At 42.9% G+C, this 14,428-nt stretch overlaps 1 protein-coding gene across 7 annotated transcripts in view; it reads right to left on the bottom strand.

Annotated features, from left to right (window-relative positions):
• veph1 (ventricular zone expressed PH domain-containing 1) overlaps window positions 1–14,428 on the bottom strand; it is a 226,132-nt gene that overhangs the window by 87,726 nt on the left and 123,978 nt on the right. For all 7 annotated transcript variants that reach the window (XM_048542472.2, XM_048542471.2, XM_048542470.2 and 4 more), the window contains one exon: window positions 11,023–11,243. In XM_048542472.2, the coding sequence (XP_048398429.1) occupies window positions 11,023–11,243 (221 nt within the window). The remainder of the gene's footprint in view (window positions 1–11,022; window positions 11,244–14,428) is intronic.

Below are 14,428 nucleotides of genomic sequence, written 5' to 3'. Positions count from 1 at the left end.
AATTTCTGACAGTCCCCTTCACTATCAGCTACTCCACCAATCTTAGTGTCATCAGCAAACTTGCTGATCAGACCACCTACACCTTCCTCCAGATCATTTACATATATCACAAACAACAGTGGTCCCAGCACAGATCCCTGTGGAACCCCACTGGTTACAGGTCTCCAATTTGAGAAACTCCCTTCTACTACTATCCTCTGTCTCCTGTTGCCCAGCCAGTTTTTTATCCATCTAGCTAGCACACCCTGGACCCCATGTGACTTCACTTTCTCCATCAGCCTGCCTGCCTTATCAAACGCCTCAATGAAGTCCATGTATATGACATCTACAGCCTTTCCCTCATCAATCAACTTTGTCAACTTTGTATTACCTAAGCTGAGAATGACTACAGAATTCCAAAGTGCAGAGTGATCTTGGAGTTCCAGTGCATGAATCACAGTAGATTAATACGCAAATACAGCAAACAATTTAGAATGTCATCTGTCGTTCTGACAGTAAGAAAATGTAAGAGTAAGGACGTTGTGCCTCAATTATAAAGGGCATTTTGTGAGACCACTTCACAAGTGCTGCATGCAGTTTGAGTTCCTTATTCAATGAGGGAGGTGGTTTAGAGGAGGTTTACTAGATTGAAAGATAGAACAAGCAATTTCTATCAGAGGCAAGGTCAGACAGAGGAGGTTTGTTTTTATTGGAATTTAGAAGAGTGAACGGTGACTTGATCAAAGTCTAAAAGTTACTGAATGGTCTTGACAAGGTGAACATCATAGAATCCCTACAGTGTGGAAACAGGCCCTTCGGCCCAACAAGTCCAAATCGCCCCTCAGGGCATCCTATCCAGTCCTATCCCCCTATAACCCACCTAATCGACACATCCCTGAACACTTTGGGCAATTTAGCAAGGCCAATCCACCTAGCCCGCACATCTTTGGACTGTGGGAGGAAACCACAGCACCCGGAGGAAATTCACACAGACACAGGGAGAATGTGCAAATTCCACACAGACAGTCACCCGAGGGTGGAATTGAACCTGGGTCCCTGATGCTGTGAGGCAGCAGTGCTAACCACTGAGCCACCAACATGAATTGGGCGTTTCCTCTTGTGGAGGAGTCTAGAACCAGGGGCACTTATAAAACATTAGGGGTTGCCTTTTTAGGACATAGGTGAGAAACCTCCTTTGAGGTTGTGTGACTTTGGGTCCTTTGCCTCAGAAGCTGGTGAGGGTGAGTCATTGAATCTGTTTTAATCTACTGCATAGACTCTTGTCAGGAAATGGAATCAAAGGATAACAGGGGTATATAGGAATAGGATGTTAGAAAGAGAAGCACAGCTTGCTGAATGGTAGATCAAGCTCAAAGGGCTAAATAGCCTCCTTCCAAATGTATGTACTTGTATGTATGTAAACTTATATGTAGGTTGATATCTTATGTACGCCCAGTTAAAATGCTGAATATACTTCCAGAAATCTCACCATTGATACACTATATCTTTGATTTAATATGAAATTCAATCTGCTTTTTATCATTTCTATTTTGCTTCATATTTTCTTAACTTTCACTTTCGGTTGTGCGTCTTTTTCCAGGTGCAACTAAGACGAGCATTTTCTCGATGACCAACGTCAGACCAAACAGGTCTATGATTCCCCTTTCTTGTCTCCACCACCTTTTTAAAAAATGACAGACTTATCTTAGGTACCCTCCAATCCATAGGAACTGTTCTTGTCACTGGTATTTCAAAGTTAAGACCCCTGCAATATTGCTGTACTTATCTTCCATTCAAGAATTACAACATTTTTATGGTTTGGGTGGTGGTAGCACAATCACTTTGAAGGCAGAAGGCTCTGCATCCGAGGCCACCTCAACACATGAGCTTGTAATTAGGTTGACAGTACACTTCATTTCTGAGCAGGTGGTATCCTATGGGATGAAATGATAAACATGTACTTACTGGAAGATGAGCAGGCACTTTCCTAGCCACATTTATCCCTCAATTATTATCTTTAGCACATTATTTGTTTGGGATTGTAGTTCCTGTCATAATGTCGGGAATACAGCAGCTAATTTTCATACAGCTCACACCAAGGCCGCAAAAACATCAAGATGAATAAATATTGGCTAATACACCTGAAGAAGAGTTCTGCTCTTTTCAAATTTTACAACTGAGAGGACAGTGTGTCTCTCATGTGAAAGATGTTACTCTTACAATGCAGTATTCGCTCTATACTAACACATTGTTAGCTGTTGCAGCAATGCACTGAAATATCAGCCGAGGCTACATGGTTATGCACCCAAGTGAGGCTTGACTTCATGACCTTCCAACTCAGTTGTGGGTATATTCACAAAATTAACAAATATATGAGCCAAAGTTGACACCTGAGAAAGTAAAAGTGACCGACTTGCAACAGCGTGGAAAAGACCCTGTCTGCAAAGCGAGGAAAGCATGCAAAAGTTGCCAAAAATTTGTGTTAAACATTTGTATGACTAGTGCAAATCACGCAAGTTAAAATGATTCTCAAAGGAGTCATTGTACTCCATTGTTTAACTGAAAAACAAACTAGAAACATATTTTCAACTTCTGGTGGGGTTTGATAAATATTATTAAAACCATGCAGAAAGGTCGGCATGGATTGCTTTGAAGGAACTTCGGCACAGTCATCTGTCGGGTTCCAACATGGAACTAATTAGCACGCTTGCATTTAATTAGCACCTTATCACAGTTCAGAATGTCTCTAACAGTTTTACAGAAATTATTTTTGGAGTACAATTACTATTATATAGGCCAAGTTGAACACCACAAAATAGCATTGAGTTCTTAAATGGTGCCAAGCCCAGGTCTTTGTAGAGTCAAAAAAACCCAATGTCTTTTTTTAAAAATCTCCCGTTTCTGCCACCCTCAATTTTTGCCAGCAGGGGAAAGGGGGCAGATAGCTGTACTATTGCAGGGGTGGTCATGAATCTCATGAGGCAAAGGATAAAGTTGCCGTTGTCCCAGTGAAACTTAGGGCTGTTCTCTCATTTTAGAAAAATGGTGCATTTAACCTAATGCTCACCATGCCTCAAGCAAGGGGGATGGTGGGGCCTTTATGGTAACCTCAGATGTGGGAATCAAACCTGTGCTGTTGGAGTTATTTCACATCAAAGCCCAGCCATGTAGCCAATGGAGCTAACCAACCCTAGAGGGCTGGATTCAATAACATTTTGAAAAGGTAAGTTCCAAATCCCCACATACCAAGTCATTCTCCCACCCATAAGCCTCATGTGGTCTCACATGTCCTCCATGCCAACTTGTGGTCTTTATATGATCATTCACCAAGTATGCATTATGTATAGAACCAAGAAATACCATAGTAACAATAGTATGCATAAAACTGCTTAGAAAAAAAACACATTCAAAATGAGAAAGGAATTGGTGTCACTAGAAACTTATAAAAGTGTCAAATAGATCACTGAATAACAGAAACTTTAAGTTCTTCACACCTCTTAAAATTATGCAAGAATTTAGACACTGACAAAAGAGATCACAGCGAAATAAATTTTAACCTCAAAAAATGTTGAACAGTGTCCATAGAACTCTCCAGCTGCATAAAAAGATTCTCAGAGTAAATATTCTTATGACAGCTCATGAAGCATGATTAGCCCAGGCCCTGATTGTCAGTTTAGACTCTAGCAGGGCAGCTCCAGACCTTATTCATCCATGTGCAGACAACAGATGTAAAGAGCTTAAATCTAAAGGTGAGGAGAGACGAGACTGCCTCAGACATCAAGGCAGCAATAGAATAAGTGTGACTTCTAAGGGTCCTTGTGAAATTGAAGTCAAAGAAAATCAAAACAAAAATCACAGGTGACAGTCACACGTAACACATGAGAAGATGGTTATGGTTGTGGGTGACCAATAATCTCACCTTCAGTTCATTGCTGCAAAAGTTCTTTAACTTTTGTATGATCTGCTGCTTCAGTTATCTTTACTCTATCACAAGGTGAGAAATGGGAGGCCTGACAATGATTCCACAGTAGTCAGTACCATTCCTAACTCCTCAGAATCTGAAACAGTCAGTGCCCGCATGCAACAAGATGTAGACATCAACGTTCAGGCTTAAGATGATAAGTGAAAAATAAAGTTCAGACAAGGATCAGAAAATGATTGAGTCTGTTATGTGTAAGTGTAAGAGAGAGAGGAGGAGAGGGAAAAAAAAATTATCAATCACCCCTTGATATCCAGTGACATTACCATAAAGGAATTTCCCATCAATGTTGTATAGGTTACCACTGATCAGAAATGTAACTGAACAGCAGGTTGGAGGCTAAGGCTTCTGCAGAGAGCAACTCATTTCTTGAATTCTCAAAGCATGACCTCATTTCAAAGACACAAGTCTGGTCTGTGATGGAATACTTTAAACGTGCCTGGATGACTATCATTCCAGTAACATCTAAGAAGCTTGACAACATCCAGGAAAAATCTGCCTACTTGAGCAGGTTCCACTCACCATGTTAAAGTTTCATTTCCTTCCCCACCAGTCCTTAGTGTTAGCAGTGGTACCACTTTGTCAGTGCTTCTCCTTTGAAAAGCACCTTCCAAAACCCACAACCACTGCCATCCAGTTGGACAAGGCCAACAGCTGCAAGGAATAACACAGCTGGAAAAATCCAATCCCAACCCCGATAAAGTCATATACCATTCTGGCATGGAAATATATAATTTTGCCTTTATTGTCTCGAGGTCATAAAAACTTAGAAATCCCATTTCAAAAATTGTTGCAAACTGCTGAAACATTTTGAAAAAAACACAGCTGAAACTAGTTGGTGGTATAGTATGAAGATTTTTTTTAAAATCACAGACTTTACTTGAAGCTGAGATAATGGGAACTGCAGATGCTGGAGAATCTAAGATAATAAAGTGTGAAGCTGGATGAACACAGCAGGCCCAGCAGCATCTCAGGAGCACGAAAGCTGACGTTTTGGGCCTAGACCCTTCATCAGAGAGGGGGATGGGGTGAGGGTTCTGGAATAAATAGGGACAGAGGGGGAGGCGGACCGAAGATGGAGCAGCTTTTGTGCTCCTGAGATGCTGCTCGGCCTGCTGTGTTCATCCAGCTTCACACTTTATTATCTTGGATTCTCCAGCATCTGCAGTTCCCATTATCTCTGATACAATTTTAGCCTCACTGCGAAGCCTCTTCCAGGGATGCCTAACCTGAAGAAGTTACCCTCCTCCCTCTGGACCAACCTCAGGGAATCTCTCTCCATCTTCGGTCCGCCTCCCCCTCTCTCCCTATTTATTCCAGAACCCTCACCCCATCCCCCACTCTGATGAAGGGTCTAGGCTCAAAACGTCAGCTTTTGTGCTCCTGAGATGCTGCTTGGCCTGCTGTGTTCACCCAGCTTCACACTTTATTATCTTAACTTGAAGCTGTTGTTTTTTGACAAGTAGCATGAAACAGGAATTGACTATTATGCTGTTGTGAATTTGAGCAAACTCCAGGACATGCCATCAAATTTGGCAAATACATACAACACTTTCAGCATAAGTAAAATGATCGTTGGCCACATTCAGAGATTCTTATCAAAGCAAAATACTCAAAATAATATTCTCCAGACCGAACTATTGCATTTAGCCTTTTCACTGCATAATTAATTTCTGACTCTCCCTATTGATTAAATGAATAGTTGCATAATGAAGCTCCCACTGCTATGTCACTTTAATTTTGCCTTTTGTTGTTCAGGAAGAGCCAGGATTGCTCATAAAGGTTGTTAATTTCTCTACAACGGCACATAACAAATTCACAGAGAATACAAAGATCTGTGTGTAAAAAAAAACTGTTTCCAAGCGGGGGCTTGGAGACCGCTTAGTGGAACACCTACGCTCGGTTTACAACAAACAAAATCTCCCACTGTTTCCAATAAACTAACTTCCATAGTGTTTGAATTTCAGTTAGCTTAATAAATTGCATTTCGTTGCTTAAAAATCTGTAAACCAACATTCAGTGTGCTTATCTGACCATACTGGATCCAAAAAAAGATAATATAATAGCCTATTACAGCGATCAATCTACTAGGATTTCTAGCACTTCTGCACTTTGACGATTACTATGTATGCTCCACTATAGACAAAAGAGCAACTGTTTCATGATCCTTTGGGGCATATATTAAAGATTTGCTGAACAGAAGCCCATAGAATATTCAGAAATAATATAAATAGGGTCTGTAAGTTGCTGATAAACAAGCATTCCACAGTCCAAGAGTTATGAGGTCTAATTTACAAGTAATTTATTTTTTAAGCATTCCCCACCAGGCATGAGTCATGGATCTGTTAAATACAAAAGCCATGTTTTTTTTATAAAAACAAAAACAATGCAGAAGTTGTTTTATTTAAATTAAACTTCCTGTTGTACAGACTGGAATGTTGCTGTGGTACTAAATTCACTGGTCCTGTGATTCATTAATCTCGCTGACCTGAAGGTGTCTATTCAGACACCAAAATGTGTACTTGACATGTTATCGAAATTTTTGCCGCAAATTTAAGTTTTTGTTTAAGTTCAGGGGGTATTTTTGGATATGTTAGAGAGTTACACTTTTATGTAAAGTTTCTTTACAATTTAATGTTTATTCCATACATGGCACCAATGCTATAAAGTTTAATTAATTTGATAGGGTAGCACTGTGAGGTACAATGACAGATTTTCCAATTTGATTTTATTCAGCAGTGATTCTCTATGCTACTTATCAGGCTATGAAACTAGCTTACTTCTACTGAAAACCTATGGTTTTATATTGCTAGTGAGCTTCAACATCCATCTCCAAGCAGGATTCTTTAATTTTTTCCCCCTCCAAGGAGTATGAGCAATGATTTTGATCTGGGGTTTATCAGTTGTAAGCAGCACCCTGGTTTGATGGTGGGACACTGCACGAACTCACCTGGCATGTGGGCAGTTGAAAATATTGAAAAACATGAGTTGCTCTGGGCCTTCGGAAAGTGCAAAGCTGAAGGGGTTGATAGAGGAGGCTACCAGGAAAAGGATTTTTCTGTTGGGGATTCACCAGATAGAGAGGTGAAGGCTGAACCCAAAACTCAGTCTTTGAGAAACAACTGCTATTACCTTCCATCATGTTATAAATTGCAGACATACATGTGGAGATTAAAGTGACTGCAACCACATCTGGATTGGGCAGAGTAGGTGCTTCATTCTGTGATGAACAGCCAGTGATGCAAGTACCTTCAAAAGGGCCACAATATCACACAGACACTTGTACACTGAAGCTAAAAGACATCTCTAAATACTACCTGCTTTGTGAACCTTTGGCATTAGCCTTCCAGCTGCAGTGCAAATCCTTGTCCCAAGCCTAAGATAAGAAATGAATTCTATAATGCCTGTGATGAAATAGTAATGTTTGTCTGTCTGTAAAGATTGTGCCATGTTGCCAAAGTAGCAGTCACCTGTCATTTACCCATTAGAACTCAGTTGCTCACCTCAGACCATGAGACATCAGGTGCCACTAAGGACGGTTGTAGTTGTTGCTCGATAGAGACCCCCACTTAGATGGTGATGAGTAGTGCACATGAGCTTATCAAAGTAGAAACTTATTTACATTGACATGTCACCCTTGCCAATGTGCTTTCAGGTTCTCTTCCTTCTCTCCCTCCCTCTGTGCCTCAATGCACCTCCAGATTTCACAATTGGGGTGGAGGGAGTCTGGTCTTCAGTGGAATCCGTTGGCCTTGGATGTTTGGTCAGACATGTTTTTATCTAGAAGGGGAAAACTGGCTGAGCATGCCCTGACCGGAAACAAGTGCATGCTCCTCAGTTTGAATATCCGCAGGACCGAGGGTGACAGGCCGAGCCACTTCGGCCATGTCCTGATGGGAGGCTTCTGTAGGGCTCCTCCTCTGGCTGGGTACTTACTGGGCCCACACCACCTCCTTATGAGCAAGGGCCATTTGGAATTAGGGCATGGTTCCTCACATCTCTGTGGCCTTGCCATTGGCACTGAGCACCTATAACTAGAGCGCTGGAGAGCAGGTCTGTGTGTATATCTAGCAGTCTCTGAGTATGGCTCCCCAAGGCAGCTATCAACCTGTCTATGGAGACTGCAGAATCCCAACCATGTTGCTGCAGTCCTGCAGCTTGTGTCAGGATGTCCAGCGCCCCAGTCAAACCAACCAGTCACTCCTGTGTCCGAGATAAGAACGTGTAGAGCTGGATGAACACAGCAGGCCAAGCAGCATCAGAGGAGCAGGAAAGCTGACTTTTCAGGCCTAGACCCCTGTACTTGTGTTTTCCAATAAAGTCACTAATTGCCACACCTTGGTGTCTTCTCTTTCCTGGAGCTGAGCAGGTGCCTGGTCTTTGACAGTCCTCTGAGCTTCAGTGACCAGGAGCATTTTTTCCTTGGGTAACTGCAGACATGTTGCAGTAATGCATTCACCAGAAGGGACTGTGACTCTAATCTAGAGAAAATACCCACCGATGTGTCGGTGCCTGAGCTGGTGGAGACAGCCTGCAGTGCTTCCTCTGATAAGACACCTCTTCCTCAGAGATGGAGGTAGGTATGTTTTGGGGACCAGCTCTTTTGACTACAACTGCCATAAATATCCTGCTGGAGACAAAACAGTGAACATATCAAGGCCAAGAGTTAGAAGTTGTGGCACGTTATTAATAAATTTTCAATGAGGGTCATGGGATAGTCAACACATCTTACTGTGATGCCTGGACACAGAGGTTTTTACATTTCCAAAGGTCCTTGCTGACGAGAGTCAGGATTGTCTCCTTGTTGAGGGTGATTGGCACCCCAGCATCTGTCCTGGCTCTTTCTAACCTATTGTGGGCCATTTTCCCTTATAATGAGAAAAAGTGAGAGGGTGAGTGAGAATGAAATGACTGGTATGTCTGTTAGTCTGGGTACCAGTGAAGGAAGGAGTGAGGTACCTCCAGTGAGTATTAAATGGTGGGACCATGCAGGCTTAGTCGTGTTGAGGTTGGGGTGGGGGTGGAGAGTGGGTAGGTGAGAACAAGTGAGAGAAGATGTTGATGCAGCACTAACAGTGGTAGAGCAGTGGTGCATGGGAAAGAGTGAGTCAGTGTGAGGTTTCAGAAAGCAGATGGTGGCACTTACCCTGGTGGAGGAGTGAAGGTCTTTGACCTTATTCCTGCTCTGCGGTGTTGTGGCTTCATCTGCTGATCCTGGGGTAAGAATACATCCCTCCTGTGCATCACCCCATCCAGGTCCCTGTTCATGGAAGGGGCTGTCAATTGCCCCTCGTCTGCCACATTCAGGATGAATTTCTGCACCCATGTGGGGCAAACCCAGACTGTCAGTGTTTGGTCAAGTGCTTTAAATATGACACCAACATGTTCTAGCAATAGCAGCAACTTCCAATTCCAGTGAATGAGAAACTCAAGCTAATATGGGATGACAGGGCTGTTTCGGAGGTGGTTAGAAATGAGGTGAGTTTCAGATTGTTGCATGAGAAAGTTGCTCAGCTTTGCTGACAGAAACCTGCCATGAAGCTCTACGAAGGTCAAACTTCGCCAAAATATGAGATGATTCAGCACAAAGTTATTCATTTTGACAACTATAACCACCGTTTGTGTAAAAGGAAACTATTTCAAATTATACTTATTTCCTCAGGTTCCACTTTATTCATATTTAAATGATACTTGAATCTTTCTCAGTTAAAGGTGGGAATAACACCATCCATTTGATGACTTTAATATTTATAATTGTATATTAAAGTTGCATGGGATTGAGAAATTGATGAATAGTGATCTTAAGTGGGCATCCATTGTGTGATGCTACGAGACTTTATCATATGTATTTGTGATTTAATGATAAAAATCAGTAAAATATAGTTTTAATTTTACGTTTTACCAATATTGCTTTCTTCTAGAAATACATATTGATTTTTTTCAACTTGCTACCTTGATGGGTAATTGTCTTTCAATAAGTACAAGTTTATCTTTTCTTTCAATGGTACAATATATATTCCTCATTATAAAGCAAGATCTTTGTTGAGTAACCAAGCAGCATGGCCTTTTCAAGATAAAAGAGACCCAGAGGCAGTTTATATCTTTCTCATAAATATAAACCTGCAGTCTGGCATCATTTGTGCCATCTAATTTAACAAAATGCTTGAGTAAGCATCTTCAAATTAACATTTTCTTAATTTAAATATTATAGAAAATAACATGAATTTTCTAACAGACTGAAACTGATAGTAATTTTAGATTAGAAATTCTGACGGAACACAAATAAGGCAATAAGTTCTCAAGAACAATCTGTGTATAATAAAATCTAAACATATTCATACTTCTATAATTTGTGCTATAATTTAATCTGGCAGGGAACTAACCGCATCTGACATTAGTTGGTCTTGCCCTTGTAAAATGGAAGTTACATTTCTTGTATGACTAATTACCAATAGTATGAACTAATAAATATGCAACAACAGAAAAGACATCTTGGACCTGAGTGAACGGGCAGGCAACTATACAGCTTCTTAATTAATCAGATCGAAAGATTCAATGTCAAATCAGGGCAGAAAGAGAAATAGGAGAGGGAAGGAAAAATTGGAGAGAGAAAATAAGTTTTTCTTCTAAATTGTGAACTAAATCCATCAACAGCTGAAAGCTCAAGGAACAAAACTCCAAATTTTCTGTGCCAGTAATGTTGATTGACAATAATTAAGATATCATATCAGTAAAAAAAAAATGAATGTCATCTTTCTGTGAAAGATTTGTTCATATCTGTTATAAAAATGCAGAAACTTCACTCTATTCAATACACTGTAAAAGTAAGGCAAACATTAAGATGTCATTTTCAAGAAGCTAATGATAGACAGATATAGCTTGGACAGCAGTTTCTGGATTTCCTATTTAAAAGAATTGAATGCTGCTGTAATATTTCCATAAGTGTTACTGGCTTCACTTATTTAGACAGTAAATTATGACCCATTGTTAGCTTTAATTTTGACAAACACACCTGAAAAAAAACAGATACATGAACACGCATTATTTAGAAGAACAGAAGTTACCTCTCAGATGCAGCAATGTCTTTCTCAAGATGTTTGACCAGAAGTTTGGCAATTGCGGTAAAACTGTTACTCATACAATAAATGTCTTTGCTCTGAGCACCTAGAATGTTGCCAAATGTGTCAGTGATCTTTTTAATCTCCAGGAGCAGTATGTGATGAAAACAGTGTTCCATGTTTGCCAGCTGGGTCACCAGATAAACCAGACAGCTCCTCGCCTTTTCCTAAGGAAAATACAATTTAACATTTGAGTTATAACATTTATAAAGAACAAAGAAGAACAAAGAAAATTACAGCACAGGAACAAACGCTTCAGCCCTCCAAGTCTGCGCCGATCGAGATCCTCTGTCTAAACCTGTCATCTATTTTCTAAGGGCCTGTGTCCCTTTGCTCCCTGCCCATCCATGTACCTGCCCAGATACATCTTAAAAAACACTATCGTGTCTGCATCTACCACCTCCGCTGGCAACATGTTCCAGGCACCCACCACCCTCTGCGTAAAGAACTTTCCACGCATATTTCCCTTAAACTTTCCTCCTCTCACTTTGAACTCAAGAACCCTAGTAATTGAGTCCCCCATTCTGGGGGAAAAAAACTTCTTGCTATCCACATTGGGGTCTATAAAATCATGAGAGATATAGACAATCAGGACCACCTCAATCTCCGTCTTTCTAATGAAAATAATTCTAACCTACTCAACCTTTCTTTATAGCTAGTGCCCTCCATACCAGGGCAACATCCTGGTGAACCTCCTCTGCACCCTGTCCAAAGCATCCACACCCTTTTGGTAATGTGGCGACCAGAACTGTACGCAGTACTCTAAATGTGGCCAAACCAAAGTCTTATACAGTTGTAACATGACCCGCCAACTCTTGTACTCAATACCCCGATGAAGGAAAGCATGCCGGATGCCACCTTCAGGGAACAATGGACCTGAACACCCAGATCTCTCTGAACATCAATTTTCCTCAGGACTTTTCGATTTACTGTATAGTTTGCTCATGAATTAGATCTTCCAAAATGCATTACCTCACATTTGCACACCTGCCATTTATCTGCCCAGCTCTCCAATCTATCTATATTCTGCTGTAATCTCTGACAGTCCCCTTCACTATCTGCTACTCCACCAATCTTTGTGTCATCTGCAAACTTGCTGATCAGACCATCTATACCTTCCTCCAAATCATTTATGTATATCACAAACAACAGTGGTCCCAACACAGATCCATGTGGAACACTGCTGGTCACAGGTCTCCAATTTGAGAAACCCCCTTCCACTACTACTCTCTGTCTCCTGTTGCCTAGCCAGTAATTTTTATCCATCTAGCTAGCACACCCTGGACCCATGCAACTTTACTTTCTCCATCAGCCTGCCATGGGGAACTTTATCAAACGCCTTACTGAAGTCCATGTATATGACATCTACAGCCTTTCCCTCATCAATTAACTTTGTCATGTCCTCAAAGAATTCTATTAAGTTGGTAAAACTTGACCTTGCCTGCACAAAACCATGTTGTCTATCACTGATGAGCCCATTTTCTTCCAAATGGGAATAGAGCCTATCCCTCAGTATCTTCTCCAGCAGCTTCCCGGCCACTGATGTCAGGTCAAACAAATAAATGCTACCATGAGAAAAGCAAAGCAAATAGTCCCCAGCTTCAGTATGTGGTTGATGCTGAACATATTCTACTTCAACATAGGTAAGAGAATTGTATCAGTGATATGGGCCATGGGCACCCGCATGGGCCCCAGCTATGCCTGCCTCTTTGTAGGTTACGTGGAACAGTCCCTCTTCTGCACCTACACAGGCCCCAAACCCCACCTCTTCCTCCGGTACATTGATGACTGTATCGGCACCGCCTCTTGCTCCCCAGAGGAGCTCGAACAGTTCATCCACTTCACCAACACCTTCCACCCCAACCTTCAGTTCACCTGGGCCATCTCCGGCACATCCCTCACCTTCCTGGATCTCTCAGTCTCCATCTCAGGCAACCAGCTTGTAACTGATGTCCATTTCAAGCCCACCGACTCCCACAGCTACCTAGAATACACCTCCTCCCACCCACCCTCCTGCAAAAATTCCATCCCCTGTTCCCAATTCCTCCGGCTCCGCCGCATCTGCTCCCACGATGAGGCATTCCACTCCCGCACATCCCAGATGTCCAAGTTCTTCAAGGACCGCAACTTTCCCCCCACAGTGGTCGAGAACGCCCTTGACCGCGTCGCCCGCATTTCCTGCAACACATCCCTCACACCCCACCCCCGCCACAACCGCCCAAATAGGATCCCCCTCGTTCTCACACACCACCCCACCAACCTCCGGATACAACGCATCATCCTCCGACACTTCCGCCATCTACAATCCGACCCCACCACCCAAGACATTTTTCCATCCCCACCCCTGTTGCTTTCCGGAGAGACCACTCTCTCCATGAGTCCCTTGTTCGCTCCACACTGCTCTCCAAACCCACCACAGCCGGCACCTTCCCCTGCAACTGCAGGAAATGCTACACTTGCCTCCACACCTCCTCCCTCACCCCCATCCCAGGCCCCAAGATGACTTTCCACATTAAGCAGAGGTTCACCTGCACATCTGCCAATGTGGTATACTGCATCCACTGTACCCGGTGTGGCTTCCTCTACATTGGGGAAACCAAGCGGAGGCTTGGGGACCGCTTTGCAGAACACTTCCGCTCAGTTCGCAATAAACAACTGCACCTCCCAGTCGCAAACCATTTCCACTCCCCCTCCCATTCTTTAGATGACATGTCCATCATGGGCCTCCTGCAGTGCCACAATGATGCCACCCGAAGGTTGCAGGAACAGCAACTCATATTCCGCTTGGGAACCCTGCAGCCCAATGGTATCAATGTGGACGTCACCAGCTTCAAAATCTCCCCTTCCCCCACCGCATCCCAAAACCAAGATAATAAAATATGAGGCTGGATGAACACAGCAGGCCAAGCAGCATCTCAGGAGCACAAAAGCTGACGTTTCGGGCCTAGACCCTTCATCCCAAAACCAGCCCAGTTCGTCCCCTCCCCCCACTGCACCACACAACCAGCCCAGCTCTTCCCCTCCACCCACTGTCCAACCTGTCTCTGCCTCCCTAACCTGTTCTTCCTCTCACCCATCCCTTCCTCCCACCCCAAGTCGCACCTCCATCTCCTACCTACTAACCTCATCCCACCTCCTTGACCTTTCCGTCTTCCCTGGACTGACCTATCCCCTCCCACCTCCCCACCTATACTCTCCTCTCCACCTATCTTCTTTTCTCTCCATCTTCGGTCCGCCTCCCCCTCTCTCCCTATTTATTCCAGAACCCTCAGCCCATCCCCCTCTCTGATGAAGGGTCTAGGCCCGAAACGTCAGCTTTTGTGCTCCTGAGATGCTGCTGGGCCTGCTGTGT

Source organism: Stegostoma tigrinum, chromosome 14, assembly GCF_030684315.1.
Source record: "Stegostoma tigrinum isolate sSteTig4 chromosome 14, sSteTig4.hap1, whole genome shotgun sequence".
Taxonomy (NCBI): Eukaryota; Metazoa; Chordata; class Chondrichthyes; order Orectolobiformes; family Stegostomatidae; genus Stegostoma; species Stegostoma tigrinum.
Note: the sequence above shows the minus strand (reverse complement) of the source record. Positions and strands in the feature narration are given on the sequence as shown.